This window comes from Tachysurus vachellii, chromosome 20 (assembly GCF_030014155.1).
Source record: "Tachysurus vachellii isolate PV-2020 chromosome 20, HZAU_Pvac_v1, whole genome shotgun sequence".
Taxonomy (NCBI): domain Eukaryota; kingdom Metazoa; phylum Chordata; class Actinopteri; order Siluriformes; family Bagridae; genus Tachysurus; species Tachysurus vachellii.
In genome coordinates this window covers 7,690,894-7,707,475 of record NC_083479.1, presented here as the reverse complement: position 1 = coordinate 7,707,475, position 16,582 = coordinate 7,690,894, and the positions used below count along the sequence as shown (strand labels likewise).

Here is a 16,582-nt window from a genome sequence, read left to right as displayed (position 1 = left end):
ACACATTCATTCACGCACGAGTTCAAGGAGCGTTTTCCTTTTTCGTCGCGTTTGGTGACGTCACTTACCGTCACCACGTGGGGTTTCTTGGCGTCATGGCGGCTGGTTTCAAGTAAGTGCAGTGCAATGGCACGGATGCAGCGTACATACGATCTCCACGCTAGTAAATAGCGGACGCAAGTGTTTTCTTTGTCTCATATGATCGCCTAATGTTATGAGTTTTTGGACATAAGGTTATGTTGGATTGTAAGCAATGTATTTTGGCTATAACAGCCACCCAGCTAGACGAGGCCAGTGGCGGAACTAGAGTTTTATCCAGGGGGTGGCCAAGGCAACTTTATAACTAGCACAAATGTCAACGTAATGTATATTATGGCTAAACTGGGGAACGAACCGATCTCTCTTGTCCGATTAACCTTTTAATAGCGACGTAACTTTCGGAAAACTATTTTATTTTTCTGGAAAACTAAATCCTGAGGTTTAATCTCAAAACTTACCGAAATTTGATGTTACAGTTATTCTCCTCTACCTCTTAACCCTTTCTTGTCATTGATTGATGGATTTGAAATGTTGAGCGGCGCCGCGACCAAACGTCAAACGAAGAATTCTTTTGATAGGTGAAATGAGATGTCAATCAGCATCAAACTTCCAATACTATCAAATAAAAATTTAGGGTGGCACCTGGGGTGGCCAATCAGATGTCAGGGGTGTTCAGTGCCACCCCGGACACCCCACAAGTGTGACGCACTGTGGATGTACACACGCGTCCTCTACTACATCATTGGATCGGTTTGTATTAAAGTATTTGTGATGAGTTCAGTGATTCTGGCGCTAATTGGATGCAGTGTGTTATTGCTGTGCTGGGTTGAAATTGTGCTACTAAACCTGAAATTAGTGCTACTGTACTTTCCCCTTTCTGACGTAAGTCGATTGAAGCACAACAGCCAGGATTTGCCTTAATTATTACTTAGCATTTGACACTGACTCTGAATAAATTAATTGCGATGAGAAATTCACTGTAGCAATAGGAGAGATGGCTGCACACTGCTACACTGCACACAAATGTTCCAGAAAGAGCTGGAAACTGCATCACGCTTTATGTAGAGAAGTAATGCTGTATTTAACTTACATCGTTAGTGGTAATGAACCACAAATGATGTAGTTAATTAAGTGGTTAGAATTAAGTCATTTTAAAGTTCTGCTTGATATATAAAGTGGAACAAACATGGATGCTTTACTGTTTCATTTGTTTAGCAAAAAGAATAAAAACGTGTGTACACCTGACCATCACACCCATATGCAGTTCTTTACCAAACTGTTGGAAGCAGTTTTCTCAAATGTCTTTGTATGCTGTTCCCTTTGCTTGAACTAAGTGACCTAAACTTGGTCCACCATGACAAAACCCCTGTACACTAAGGGAGGTCCATGAAAGGTTAGAGTGGAAGATCTAGAGTGGTCTGCACAGAGACCTCAACCGCACTGAACATCTTTAGGATGAAATGGAATATTGACTGTGCCTCAGATTTCACCACTGCTCTTGTGGCTCAAGCACATCGCCAGAGCCAAACGCCAAAATCCAGGAAAAAGCTTTCACAGGAGAGCGAAGGTCAGTTATAACTGCAAAGGGGTGAACTCTGGAAGGGAAAGGAAGGGTCAAACACACATGGGTGTGATGGTCAGGTGTCCACAAAATTTGGCCATAAAATGCAACTGTCATGAGTGACGTATTTGCCTCCTTAAAACACGCACTTGTTATAGATTTCTCTACCAAATACTTCTATACAGCATGATCCATTGAAAGTGCTACTTTAACTGCTGATGCTGTGATGTTGATTTGCTGTCACATCAGAGTTGAGTACACATCGAGTTCTTGAGTAGGAGCTCCAAGTGGAGGGGGTCCAGAAGTAAATCTTTTGCATAACTGAAAATTACATATTATTTCTAAATATTAATATACAGGTCATTTAAGTTGGATTATCTCTTTAAAAATAACGGGCAAACACTGATGGCTTTGTTTTCTAGGACAGCGGAGCCACAGGAGTACCACAGAAGCTTTTTGGTTAGTCCCTCTGATGAGCTCAGGCCTATCAGTGCATGTTTTGTACATTTGGATCATAAAGCAGAAAGTGGCTAATTGTTCCATTGTAGGCTCTAATTTACTGCTACATAATACTTTTTTCTTAATTCACAGAAAGAAAAATGCCGGCCAGATGGGAGAGAACTGGGAGAGTTTAGACCAACAACGCTAAACGTTGGTGAGCAGTAATCATGTGGTGTATAGAGTACAAATTGTTTAGAACCACTTTAGTGTAGCTATATGATTATCAGCAACCTCAAAAACTAAAATGAAATCAAGAAGTTGCACATTTTTGTCTCACTCATCAATGGCAGTATTTGAGAAATTGGATTGTCTCTTTTGTACCTCATTGTGTCAGTGAAGATCTCACCTCTGTGTGGCTGCATTTTCAGAATTTATACAACGTTTCCATTGCTCAGTGGTTATAATTTGGGCTTGTACGTGGTGAAGTTTCGCATGTATAGCAGGAAGCATGAAATGCACAGACAGCGTCAGAAGCGTCTCACCTGGGCTAAAGACAAAAAGGACTGGACTGCTGCTGAGTGGTCCAAAGTTATGTTCTCTGATGAAAGTAAATTTTGCATTTCCTTTGGAAATCAGGGTCCCAGAGTCTGGAGGAAGAGAGGAGAGGCACACAATCTACATTGCTTGAGGTCCAGTGTAAAGTTTCCACAGTCAGTGATGGTTTGGGGTGCCATGTCATCTGCTGGTGTTGCTCCACTGTGTTTTCTGAGGTCCAAGGCAAATGCAGCCGTATACCAGGAAGTTTTAGAGCGCTTCATGCTTCCTGCTGCTGACCAACTTTATAGAGATGCAGATTTCATTTTCCAACAGGACTTGGCACCTGCTCACAGTGGCAAAGCTACCAGTACCTGGTTTAAGGACCATGGGATCCCTGTTCTTAATTGGCCAGCAAACTCACCTGACCTTAACACCACAGAAAATCTATGGGGTATTATGAAGAGGAAGATGCGATATGCCAGACCCAACAATGCAGAAGAGCTGAAGGCCACTATCAGAGGAACCTGGGCTCCCATAACACCTGAGCAGTGCCACAGACTAATCGACTCCATGCCACGCCACATGCCACGAGTGCTGTAAATGCTCATACTTTTCACTTGGCCCAGATTTCTAAAAATCCTTTATTTTCTGAGATACTGAATTTGGGATTTTCCTTAGTTGTCAGTTATAATCATAATTTGAAATATATCAGTCTGTGTGTAATGAATGAATATAATATACAAGTTTCACTTTGAATGGAATTATTGAATTAAATCAACTTTTTGATGATATTCGAATTATATGACCAGCACCTGTGTGTTTTTTATATATATATATATATATATATATATATATATATATATATATATATATATATATATATATATATATATATATATATATATGTGTGTATTTCTATTTCTAAAACAAAATAAACACTATGTGCTAAAATAGAAAGAGATACCTGAAAATATAGGATTTAAGCTGTTGTGCTTAAATGGTGCATTTCTGTCGGTGTCTGCTCTTATAGAATTTAGCTGTAGTTAATAAGGCAGAATTGTACCTGTCTATTACTGCTGTGAGAAGGCAGCATTTTCTGAAATACGCTCCCAATAATGTGTCCTGACAGATTATTAGGTTACAGTTTATTTTGTAGTCAGTTAGCTCCTTAACATCCACCCACGTCTGCCAATGACATGCTTATACCTTTTCAGATTTGTAAGGAGTGTGTATCTTGTCTCTTTCTCTCTCAGGATCAATAAAAACAGCAGATGGCTCAGCATTGGTGAAGATTGGAAACACCACTGTCATCTGTGGTATAAAAGCAGTAAGTAGCATTCTGCACTTGAAATCAGATTAAAAGTTGAAACCTTTTACTGAACCCACATATTTTCCACACAGGAACTAGCCATGCCCACTGCTGATGCTCCCGAAAAGGGGTTTATTGGTAAGAGTGGGTGCATCATTATTAAAGATATTTTTTTTGTGGTTGTCGTCTTTCTGAATAATGTTTTAAATATTTTGTTTGGTCTACAGTTCCAAATGTGGATCTGCCTCCCCTGTGCTCGTCCAGATTTCGGCCCGGTCCTCCAGGAGAACAGGCTCAGGTTGCCAGCCAGTTCATCGCTGATATCATTGATGAGTAAGTCTACTAAGTAAATTAGTAGATCAGTTTTAGGATTTTGCTTGAAGAAACGAAGTGTAAATGGCAGACAAAATGAGCTAGGCATTTTGAAGTACTGTACATTTGGCTATGGAGGAAACGTGTATGAATAATGAGAAGGTTTGTGTCAATTCCTTCACAATATTGTTACTGTTGAATTGAATGTCAAATCAAGCAAACTCTGAGATATTTGGTGGAGCGGGAAATTTTTATTTATTTATTTATTTTCGAAATTACTTCACATTTAGGCCGATATGCATTGTACGACGTCATCACCACACACATTCAGCCAAAGCTCTCTTCCATTCATGTGTCAAACCTGAGCTATCATAGAATTACATGTTTTTTCACTGCTAGCAGTTTAAAAGAAGAATCCTGTGCTTGCAAGTTCACTAGTTCAATTATTTTTTTCCCCAAAATTACAAAATTCTTGGCAAGTTGCATCATTAAAAAAGCTGCAGCAAAATCAAGCATTTTCAGCTGCAAAAATAACAAAAAAAAAACTTCAGCAGAATCATTGAGAGATTGGTCAGACTTTGTTCTTGTCTGCACCGTATAAAAGTATCACTTCTTCAAAGAAAGGATAACATCCTGAGGTATAATTTCCAAAAGACAGTGTCGCTTGAAAGTTTGTGAACCCTTCAGAAATTTCTAGATTACAGCATAAATATGACTCAAAACAACATCAGATTTTCACACAGGTCCCAAAAGAAGACAGTGAACCCAATCATACAAATATATTATAATTGGTAATTTTTTTATTCAGCAAAATGTTCCAATATTATATATCTATGAGAGGCAAAAGTAGGTGAACCTCTAGGATTAGGTCTCTGAGTGTCCAATTTTATTTAAGGAACACAGAGATATCAAAGTCTGAAGTTCATGACGTCTGTTTGTGGAAGGGGATCATTGCAAAAACAATGGAGATTTCTAAGGATTTCAGAAAGAGAGTTTTGTCACTCATCAGGCTTGAAAAGGTAACAATCCTCTCTAAAGAGTTTGGACTCCAAAAATCTATAATAGACAGATTCTGTACAAATGGAGGAAATTTAAGACCATTGCTACCCTCCCCAGAAGCGGCCAACCAACTAAGATCACTACAAAAGCAAGACACGTAATAGTCTGTTGGGTCAGAAAGGAACCAAGACTAACTTCTAAGCAACTAAAGGCCTCCTTTAAATGTTTTATTAATGTTCATGAGTCACAAAGAGAGACACTACTCTCCAAAAAGAACATTGTGGCCCATTACATTTGCTAAAGATCATGTGGACAATCCAGAGGACTATTGGAAAAAAAATTTGAAGGAAAGAGACCAAAATAAACTTTTTTTAAACATGAGAAGCATTATTTTTTGAGAAAGGAAAAATACTGAATTCCAGCATAAGAACCTTATACCATCTGTGAAACATGGTGGTGGTAGTATCATGCTTTGGGCTTGCATTGCTGAATCTGGGCCAGGACAACTTGCCATCACTGATGGAACAATGAATTTAGAATTCTGGCAGTGAATTCTAAATGAAAATGGCAAGACACCTGGCTATGAACTGAATCTCAAGAAAATAAATTGGTCATACACCAAGACAACAATCACAAGCACCCAAGTCTGTCTACCAAAGAATGATTAAAGAGGAACAAAGATAATGTTTTAGAATGGCCAAGTCAAAGTCCTGACTTTAATCCGAAAGAAAAATTGTGAAAGGACCTGAAGCAAGCAATTCATATGAGGACACCCACTAAAATCCGAGTGCCAAAGCTCTTCTTTACTGAGGAATGGAATAAAATTCTGAGCTGTTGTGCAGAATTGATCAAAAGTTACCAGAAACGCAGCTCTCATCCTAGCCTGTACAGAATAACAGGCAACTTTGTCAAGCAAGAGTGCCACATACACAACAATTATTTTACCTTATTACCTTATTAGAAGGATCTTTGCATTAAGACCCAAGTGTGATTTTAGCTTCTTGTAAGTACTCACTTAATAGTCGGTAAGATAAAAATAGATGAACAGCTACATTGTATAACAAACTAACAATTTGTATGAAATGTATATTCAGTACATTGTATTTGCATGGCTGTTTTGATGATTTTCTTTTAATCTAATTGAATGTTTGCAAATTGCAGCACTAACATTATAAAGAAAGAAGAATTGTGCATTGAGAAGTCAAAGGTAAGAGAAACAAATATTCTGAAATGTACTTTATTTGCAAAAAACAACTTCATTGTCAATAATTGACAGAAATGTCTTTGTATTTAATCATTCTTCTTCTTCTAGTTGTGCTGGGTCCTGTACTGTGATATCATGTGTTTAGACTATGATGGAAATTTACTAGATGCCTGCATCATAACTTTACTGGCAGCATTAAAGAATGGTAAGCAATGGATCAAATATTATACCTCTATTTGTAAATACAATTTGAAAAATGTGTTTTTTTTTGTTTTCCAGCACAGCTTCCTAAAGTCACAATTAACAAAGAGACTGATTTACCTGAGGTTGATATGCAGCACAAGACACATCTGCAGATCAACAAGCACCCTGTTGCCTCATCGTTCGCAGTATTTGATGAGTAAGTAACATACAGTCTTCAGTGTATAGCAAAACCAGAAGAATTGGCCTTGACATGCTAATACTTTGAGAGGCTGAATGTATTTTCTTTAACTGTTCCTATTGATTATTTCTCTAGCATTGGACTTGCTTTGTACCACTTATCTTTAGACCTAAGGACCCTATAAAGTTTAATACTAAGTACCAGAATGAACAACTATTTTTTTTTTTAAAACCTGTAATTTAAAAATAGTTGACTATTCGACTTTACCATAATAAAAAACTGCTTCAGTGCATCACTTTAGATTATTTTATTAGTGAATTACCTGCAGATAAACATCAAGGACAATCATCCTTCTGTTAACAGCCATATGCAGGCTTAAAAGCAATAAATTACATGGTCCCGATTCAATGCTTGCATAGTTTAGACTATGAAGAAGGAAAATAAATAAATCCTTACAATAAATGTGCAAATCTGTATATTACATAACACAATTTAAGGAAGTGTGAATAACCTGGCAGCAGACATGACTTGGTTGAAATTGTTGCTTTTGGATCGGACAGAATTCCTCCTGGATCAGGCGAGAGTGGGTTTTAAAAAACAAAAAACTGAAAGTGCTAATGTCCATTAAAGCTTATGTCAACTAGTCTGCACTACACAGAATCTACTCAGCTACTGATTTCAAGGGCATATCTGGTTACATAGTCAGGTCCAGTTTTTCATTTTACCATAATGGATTTGAAATGAAACAATCCAGATGAACAAAATATTGCTTTAATTGGTTAGGAATAAAAATTAAGGCCTTAATAAAAAAAAAAAGAAAAGACCTTTTTCGAGGTCTCAAAAATTGGAAGAATTATTTAGATTCTCTGCAACACGTGAATTTAAAGCCTTTACCTGCCTGAAGTCTGGTTCCTGTGGATATCAAATGCTTGGGATGCTTTGTCAGGCTTCTTTGTAGGTCTGCCTTCAGTTGTATCTTCAGTAAATGAAAATGCATGATCGACTGGGTTTACAAACATTGTTTCTTTGCCATAAGGCACTCTTGGTTTGCTTTAGCGCTTTCAGTTTTTGTTTAGATCATTATCCATCTGTAATGTAAAATGTTGTCCTATCAGTCTTGCTGCTGAAATCCAACAATTCACTAAAAATGTTTTTATATTGGTCTTAGGAAGTATTCAAATTTTGAGTGAATTGGTGGGTTTTTGTTAAATGTGAGCCGAAATAATCACAATTAAAAGAACTAAAGACTTAAAACTACTTCAGTCTGTGTGTACTGAATTTATAAACAATATATTTATATACAACTGCTCATTACATTTGAGCCTGTGAAAACTGAGGGACTGTCTTAAAAAATGCAATATTTTTGTTTTATCTATTAAAGCTGAAATGCTACATTTCCTTCACGTTGATTTTTTTCATTCTAAATCCATTATGGTGATATACATAAGCAAAATTCCAAACATTGTGGCTGTTCAAATACATATGGACCTGACTGTAAGAGAGACTAGCATCACTTTCTCTGAAAGACAAACAAAAACAGAGAAAGAATATGCAGAACTGTTCTGTTCGCTGTATATAATGTAAAACTATTGTCCATTTTCTCCATGCAGTGAAGTGATTATAGTGGACCCAACAACAGAAGAGGAAAGTTTGGCTACAGCATTAATAACTGCAGTCACAGATGAGGATGATCAGCTTTGTGCTTTCCATAAACCAGGTTAATTTTCTACAGCTTATTTATGCCATTGTAAACTATTACTTCTATTTATTACTTACTAAATTTAAAAAGAATTACAGTACACCATTTGAGCTTGTGAATTTTCTTTCAGGGGGCAGTTCCTTATTAGCAGAGAAGCTGCAGGACTGTGTAAGTCGAGCTGTGACCAGAAATCGAGAGATCAACAAACTCATTGACAAAGTCATTGAGAGCATAAAGTCATCAAAATAATTACAAAGAGCCAAGTTTCTTATTTAAAAGTTGTATTTTTTCCACTGTCAATATATATTTTCTTTTTTTTATAACAATAAAACTGCTGACAAAGACCATTTACAAAACTTCTGCCTCAGTGTTCAGAAATGATTTTCACACCCCTGATCCTGTATTTTCACGCATAAGAATATACATAAACTGCAGCTTCAGTACAACAAAATGCCATTTTAAAATGTGCTGTAGAAAAACTGCACATAATTGCATGTTGGGAGAACAAGACCCATCACTTAATGGCCCAGTTCCATGTCCAGCTGCAGAAAGGTTTTCACAAAACTAAATGGCCAGCAGGAGATTTTCAGGCACATCTCAATGATTCTCTTCACAATGGGCTGAAAGGCTCCCACAGAAAAGCATGATAGCAATGAGAGAAATTAGAGCATGCCGCAAAGAAATCTCATTTCTTTTAAAAACGACCTTCAATAAATGTCCCAAGCTCTAAAAATCCTTGTTCAAAAAATAGGTTGGTTAAGCCGATATGTTACATCCTTAGCTACAAACTCAAGAGGTAAAAAAAAAAAAAAAAAACACCTTGTACTTGTCACAGTCAGGGCAAGAAAAAAAATGCTGACCAAGCACAGTGTGTTCCTCATGATGTGCAGGTGAGGTCATGATTTGGGGAGGGGTTGGGGCATGCTGCGCTTCCTCTTACTTCTTGGTTGGTTGGCGGAATGTTGGCGTGGCAGTGCTGCCTGAGGCCCCGCCCCCGCTGCCATAGCCATTTGCTGCTGCATTTGGTGTTGCAAGAATTGTAACTGCACATAAAAGAAAATACTGAGTTTGTGTGTATGATGCTTCAGTCTCCCCTCACAGACTGCCATCTCTACCTAAATTACTTTCAGAAAGGCTAGGACTTGCATTAAATCTGGGTGGATAAAGAACTTGAACAAAAGGACTCAAACCTGTACTTTTTTCCTATAATCATTACATTGACAGAATTTAGCAGACACCCTTAATCCAGAGTGACTTGCAATTTATTTCAATTTATGCAATTGAGGGATAAGGGCATTGATCAAGCAGTGGCAGCTTGGTGGACCTGGGATTCAAACTCATGACCTTCCAATCAGTAGTCCAACACCTTAACCACTAGGCTACCGCATCTCACGTTATAATTATATTATCATTATAAACCAATACTGAATGTTCACATCCATGCCAGCTAAATGATCAAGTGGAGCAGTCTTTACACAGCTACTGTGAGAGGAGACGTCAGTTAATATTGCTGTATTTACATGAAGCTGAAATGCTGACTGAATTAGCAGAAGCTGGATGAAGCAGAGAAAGAGCGAGCAGGGAGCAGAGGATGAAGGTTATAGGCGTTTGGGTACAAGCAGATGAAGGGAATAAAAGATGAAGAGTTTAGCAACACCAGTATATAACAACTGCTAGAACTTATAAAACAGCACCAGACCTACCAACCTTGAATGAGTTTTTTTAATATGGCCTGAGAATATCTTTACCATCTGTAACATAATTTAGTCCTTCTGTTTCTTATCTTTGATATTTGACAACTGAAAACAATTAGAAACAGGTCAGATGTGCTAGGTGTTGTTCATCAATAAGTAAAACATTTTAATTGTTACAAATGGCTGTGGTATAAGCAGAATAACACTCGAGACTGAAGTTATGCCCTTATTTCTCTGCATTCACTTTAAGATAAAGAATCAATATTCTAATCAGTGTTAATTATATACTTGCCTGTTGTTAGCTAAATCAAAAGATACACTGGTTTTATTTCAAGAAAGAAATAAAGAACTTCCTTGAAAGGAAAGCAAAGTGACCCAGTGCCAGTCACTACCTGGACTTGAGGGGCAGAGACATAAAGTGAGTGTCAGATCACACTGGAGATTTGAAAAAATATTATACTATGCAATTGTCAGTCATTTCATACTCATGTCTTAACTGGCATATTTATAAATGAGAACTTCAGTACACATGTCAAAATACTAAATTAAAACCATAATGGGTAAATGTTGGCAGGTCTCTAGTACAAATCTGGTACTAGAGTCTGTGTATAAAGTCTCACAAACACAAACTGCCTTAACATTTGTAATGGTATAAATGCTGGCACACTATTTTACTTGTAAAGGGCATCAGGAAGACAGTAACTATAATTGATATATTTTGGCACTTGGCTTGAGATACCTCAATAATGAACTGTCTCATACTAATAATGTCTTTCTAATAATAATCCATTATAAATAGTAAAATGAAAACCTTTAATTAAAAAAAAAAAAAAGAAAAAGAAAAGAAAAAAACACAGCTTTGCTGACTCCTACTTGAATGTATCAGTATTCAAAAGCTTCTACATGAGTGAATTAAAAACATGCATGGTAAAGAGTAAATCAAAAATCAAACTTTGTAAGAAAACCACTGTTACAGTTTATCTAGTAAAACAGGAAACAAAGGGGGCAACTATGGAGATGTTAGAGGCTTTTTGTAAATCACAGTAGCAGATGCTGCAAGCTGTCCAGCAAAAGGCAATCTAAACAGTGGATACATAGACATCTTATATACGAGACGCACATCCCTTTTTTTGGGTAAGACTTTCAGATAAATTAAGGCTAATTAAGGTGGCCTGTGAGCAGAGGGAAACTTTTTGGTTTCTGTAAAGCTGTCAGTTAATTACTGGTACTTGTGGTTTATTTAAATCTTCCAATAAAATGTTAAATAAGCACCAGTTTAAGAGTCAGGCCTGAAAGTCTGAAAGCTGTCAGTCTGATATTAAGATGTCTATGGGTGGATAATGTCAAAGTTGCTGCATTACTTGGATCTGTGGCTGGTGCTGCTGCTGGAGCCTCGGGGACGGCAGGCTGGACCCAGAGCCCTCCAGACCACAACCCAGCTGGGAAAGAACTACCATGCCAGGAGGAGGAGGAGGAGGAGAAGGAGAGGTCAGAGGACAGGAAAAAGTAGAGGGAAAAACGGGGAGGAATGAGGGACAGATGAGGAAGGAAACAACAGAAAAAGGTAGAATGTAGCAGAAAAAAAGGGGGAATTGGCATCCTCCTCATGTAAATTAAACATTAGATTGAAAAAATCAAGCTAAAATAACCGCACTCATTTGTTCCTGAAGGATCAGTGGAGTATGATACAAATTATCAGCAAACTATTAGTGCACCTACTGTTTGTTAGTGCCTGTTAGAAAGATCTTCCAATGTAAATACATGTCAGTTACAGAGACCAATAAGGAAGAAGAAAATGAAACACTAGATATGAGTGTGAATGAAACCAGTTTTTGTATATACACACCTGTCTGCGAAGGCATAAATCCCCCCATTCCAGTGAGGTTGATGACAGCGGTCTGTTGTGCTGCTAGGCCCTGCTCAGCAGTCAGACCCTGTTCAGTCTGTTTAAAGAAGATTTTACAGTACTGAACTGAAATCTATATATACACCTTTATATATTCATTTAGTATGGCCCTATTTTTTGGAACACATAATTCATCTTTGACCTCAAACCCAAAGATCTCCAATATGCGGCTAATTTAGCGGCACACCCATGTGCTTTCTGAACATCTCAAATCAGATCAAGCCTCTGCTTTTGATGTTATAATAACCTAAAGTCTTCTTGAAAGGCTTTCCTTTAGATGTGTGGCTGTGAAGATTTACTCATTTATCTACAAGCGCATCATTGTGGTCAGACATTGATATTGGGTGAGGAGTCCTGGGGCACAGTCAGCATTCCAGTTCATCCTGCCACTCAAGTGTTCATCCTGCCACTCAAGTTTTCCATTCCAACTTTGGCAAACCATGTGTTCATGTACCTTGCTTTTTGGATAGGGCAACTGACCGGCTGTGTTTCAGCTTGATCCCTTCAGTTCCAGTGAAGAATCATTCCAAATATTCTACAACATACATCAAACCCATTCTAAACAAACTGTGTACCTCCAACTGTTTGGGGAAGACACGTAGTCAGGTCCATAAATATTGGGACATCATATTAGGATACAATTCTAACATTTTTGGCTCTATACACCACCACAATGGATTTGAAATGAAACGAACAAGTTGTGCTTTAACTGCAGACTGTCAGCTTTAATTTGACGGCATTTACATCCAAATCAGGTGAACGGTGTAGGAATTTGCATATGTGCCTCCCACTTGTTAAGGGACCAAAAGTAATGGGCCAATTGGCTTCTCAGCTGTTCCATGGCCAGGTGTGTGTGTTATTCCCTCATTATACCAATTACAATGAGCAGATAAAAGGTCCAGAGTTCATTTCAAGTGTGCTATTTGCATTTGGAATGTCAACTTTGTTGCTGTCAACTCTCCAAGATGAGATCCAAAGAGCTGTCACTAACAGTGAAGCAAGCCATCATTAGGCTGAAAAAACAAAACAAACCCATCAGAGAGATAGCAAAAACATTAGGCGTGGCCAAAACAACTGTTTGGAACATTCTTAAAAAGAAGGAGCGCACCGGTGAGCTCAGCAACACCAAAAGACCCGGAAGACCACAGAAAACAACTGTGGTGGATGACCGAAGAATTCTTTCCCTGGTGAAGAAAACACCCTTCACAACAGTTGGCCAGATCAAGAACATTCTCCAGGAGGTAGGTGTATGTGTGTCAAAGTCAACAATCAAGAGAAGACTTCACCAGCGTGAATACAGAGGGTTCACCACAAGATGTAAACCATTGGTGAGCCTCAAAAACAGGAAGGCTAGATTAGAGTTTGCCAAACAACATCTAAAAAAGCCTCCACAGTTCTGGAACAACATCCTATGGACAGATGAGACCAAGATCAACTTGTACCAGAGTGATGGGAAGAGAAGAGTATGGAGAAGAAAAGGAACTGCTCATGATCCTAAGCATACCACCTCATCAGTGAAGCATGGTGGTGGTAGTGTCATGGCGTGGGCATGTATGGCTGCCAGTGGAACTGGTTCTCTTGTATTTATTGATGTGACTGCTGACAAAAGCAGCAGAATGAATTCTAAAGTGTTTCGGGCAATATTATCTGCTCATATTCAGCCAAATGCTTCAGAACTCATTGGACGGCACTTCACATTGCAGATGGACAATGACCCAAAGCATACTGCAAAAGCAACCAAAGAGTTTTTTAAGGGAAAAAAGTGGAATGTTATGCAATGGCCAAGTCAATCACCTGACCTGAATCCGATTGAGCATGCATTTCACTTGCTGAAGACAAAACGCCCCAAGAATGCCACAAGCAGGAACTGAAGACAGTTGCAGTAGAGGCCTGGCAGAGCATCACCGGGGATGAAACACAGCGTCTGGTGATGTCTATGCGTTCCAGACTTCAGGCTGTAATTGACTGTAAAGGATTTGCAACCAAGTATTAAAAAAGTGAAAGTTTGATTTATGATTATTATTCTGTCCCATTACTTTTGGTCCCTTAACAAGTGGGAGGCACATATGCAAACTGTTGTAATTCCTACACCGTTCACCCGATTTGGATGTAGATGCCCTCAAATTAAAGCTGACAGTCTGCAGTTAAAGCACAACTTGTTCGTTTCATTTCAAATCCATTGTGGGGGTGTATAGAGCCAAAAATGTTAGAATTGTGTCGATGTCCCAATATTTATGGACCTGACTGTATATGGGTGTGATGGTCAGGAGACCACATGGTTCACCTATATCAGAAGGAAACAGCTACTGTGCACAGAGAGGGTAAAACTGCTTAAGGTAATACAAATTAGCACTACATTACTTTATCTAGGAAACTGTTAATTATTATTGCTATATATTATTTAAAATGATATTTAGTTCACTGAACATCTATGGTTATGGCTCCTGCATATGTGTGTTTATTATGTCTAACTCACAGAATCGTTCTGCTGCTGGGGACTGGAAGTAGCAGACTGACTGCTCTGCTGTTGGGGAGAGAATTGAGAGATCTGCTGTTGCTGTAAAGGGTTAAAGATCAATGGGGTAGCAGGGATCTGAGCCAAAAAAGAAAGAAATGGAGGCATAATATCAGATGAACACCAATACATTTTTCATGCTACAATTAATTTATTACTGCTGTAGTTGACTTCATCGTGTTTTCTGAGTAAAATGAACAGAAAATAAACATAATGAAAGTGTCATTTTAAGTCCTGTTTTGGCTCCAGAAGCCTCACCTGAAGAAGATTGAGTGGCCTCAAGCTTTGGGTGTTGTTCAGACCAAAAGGTGCACCTACAGGAGAAGAGCATGGAAAACAAACTTATAGGAAAAGCTGTGAGCACAGACTATACAGTAAAAAAACAACAAACAATGCATATACTTCTAGCATAAATGTGTGAGAGGGATACCTGCAGACGCTGCAGGCTGCATTGTAGGAAGTGCACTGGGCATCAGGCTTCCTGAAGGCAAAATGCTACTCAGGTTTATTCCAGGACTACAACCCAGCATGGGATTAGAGCCAGCCATCAGAGTCTGAGGACTGCTGTGTCCCACACACACACACAAATGTAGACACACAAAAAAATTAAAATCATGCTAATATATACTGTATATATTCTAGACTATATATATGATATAACGATAATGCATAGATTAATTTATTAAATGTAAATGTAGCACAAAATTCTGCGCAATGCAGTTCCTGCTGAAAATAAATCAAGTGATAGGAAAAAAATAAATGATTAAATGACAGAATATGAGAAAAGAACATATTCTGTTCCCACTTTAAACAGAGCAAAAATACAGGTGGAGAGAGTGAGAGTGTGACAACGTAAAAGGGTAGAAGGTTGTACCAGACAGAGCCAACCACGTTGATAAAGTTGAGGCCAGCAGTGTTGGTCATGACCTGCGAGGAAGTCGTGCCTGTGCTGATGGAGGTGGGAAGAGGGATGGTCATAACAGGCAGTGCCATTTGTTGTTGTGAGAATGGAGCAAGCAGTGTTTGCTGCTGGGGCATAGCTGAGTCCTGGGGGGTGGGTGTCACTGAGGGTGTGGCACCCTGAATGTCCACTGGGTGAGGTGTTGAACATGGGGTATTGGTTGGCGTAGGTGTAGATGGCTTGGGTGTTCCGGATCCTGAGAATGAAAAAGAAACTGGATAGAAAATCAAATTCTTCATGTTCATTCTGAACAATATTAGAAATAGTAAGGCCTGGACAAGAAACACCTGTCAGTTACAAAATCCTTAATTTTCGATCACATTAAGAATGGGTGGGTTTAAACATGGGTCATTACACACCAAATGTAAATATCAGAAAATGAAAGCTGAAACTCTGATCCATCATCTCTTTCAGCTTTAGTCTCAAACCCAAATATCAATTACTTGCCTTGCTGTTCCAAAACTTTCAGAGGCGACTGTATGTGTAGTCTTTTAAAAATGGTAACCTTCTGAACCATGTATAAAGCACAAAATCTTCACCTGTTGAACTTACTAAAAATATACCAGTCAAATTTAATTCAGTAAACTGACAGACAAAAAGATTTTTTGCACTTATCATGCACCCAAAAAACAGCACAGCATCTTTATTCAAATATATCACAGCATGAACAGTCATATTAAACACATACCTGTGTGTAAACCATATACATTTTCCTCACCTATATGCCCCTTGGACAATGTTTTATTTCTCTCTTTTTTTGCTTTTGGTTTGTTTAATTATATCTAGTGTGAAACCAAATAGCAAAAAGCTGCATTTCTGCCCTGATCTGAACTCTGAAGTGTGAAAACACTTAAAAATGTTTACTGTTATTAAATACATTATACACCTATAGCAAGCCTAAAACCTTTGAAACTGTGTCAGAGTTTATGTTTACAGTATTCAGCAAGTTAACATCAGCTGAAGTTACAGCATTAGAATAAAATTATTAATTCTATTTAGGTGGATTACTCTCTATGGGCTTTA

General features: G+C 38.2%; 2 protein-coding genes across 4 annotated transcripts in view; one reads left to right on the top strand and one right to left on the bottom strand.

Moving 5' to 3' along the window:
- The first annotated feature begins 19 nt into the window (after window positions 1-19).
- On the top strand, window positions 20-8,839 carry exosc8 (exosome component 8). Its single transcript, XM_060896470.1, has 11 exons — window positions 20-112; window positions 2,023-2,059; window positions 2,192-2,255; window positions 3,832-3,905; window positions 3,980-4,025; window positions 4,115-4,220; window positions 6,360-6,405; window positions 6,511-6,607; window positions 6,682-6,802; window positions 8,395-8,501; window positions 8,614-8,839. Exons 1-11 carry the CDS (start codon window positions 96-98, stop codon window positions 8,730-8,732), a joined length of 834 nt encoding a protein of 277 aa, XP_060752453.1. The 5' UTR covers window positions 20-95; the 3' UTR covers window positions 8,733-8,839.
- Window positions 8,748-16,582, bottom strand: part of supt20 (SPT20 homolog, SAGA complex component) — a 21,180-nt gene continuing 13,345 nt past the window's right edge. Inside the window, exons 18-24 of one of the 3 annotated variants that reach the window (XM_060896466.1) lie at window positions 15,473-15,755; window positions 15,029-15,162; window positions 14,857-14,912; window positions 14,560-14,676; window positions 12,024-12,120; window positions 11,539-11,627; window positions 8,748-9,526 (exon numbers count right to left, since the gene is read on the bottom strand). In XM_060896466.1, coding sequence (XP_060752449.1) covers window positions 9,380-9,526; window positions 11,539-11,627; window positions 12,024-12,120; window positions 14,560-14,676; window positions 14,857-14,912; window positions 15,029-15,162; window positions 15,473-15,755 — 923 coding nt within the window. In that variant the 3' untranslated portion in view covers window positions 8,748-9,379. The remainder of the gene's footprint in view (window positions 9,527-11,538; window positions 11,628-12,023; window positions 12,121-14,559; window positions 14,677-14,856; window positions 14,913-15,028; window positions 15,163-15,472; window positions 15,756-16,582) is intronic. The other 2 variants (XM_060896467.1, XM_060896468.1) reach the window with 2 other exon arrangements.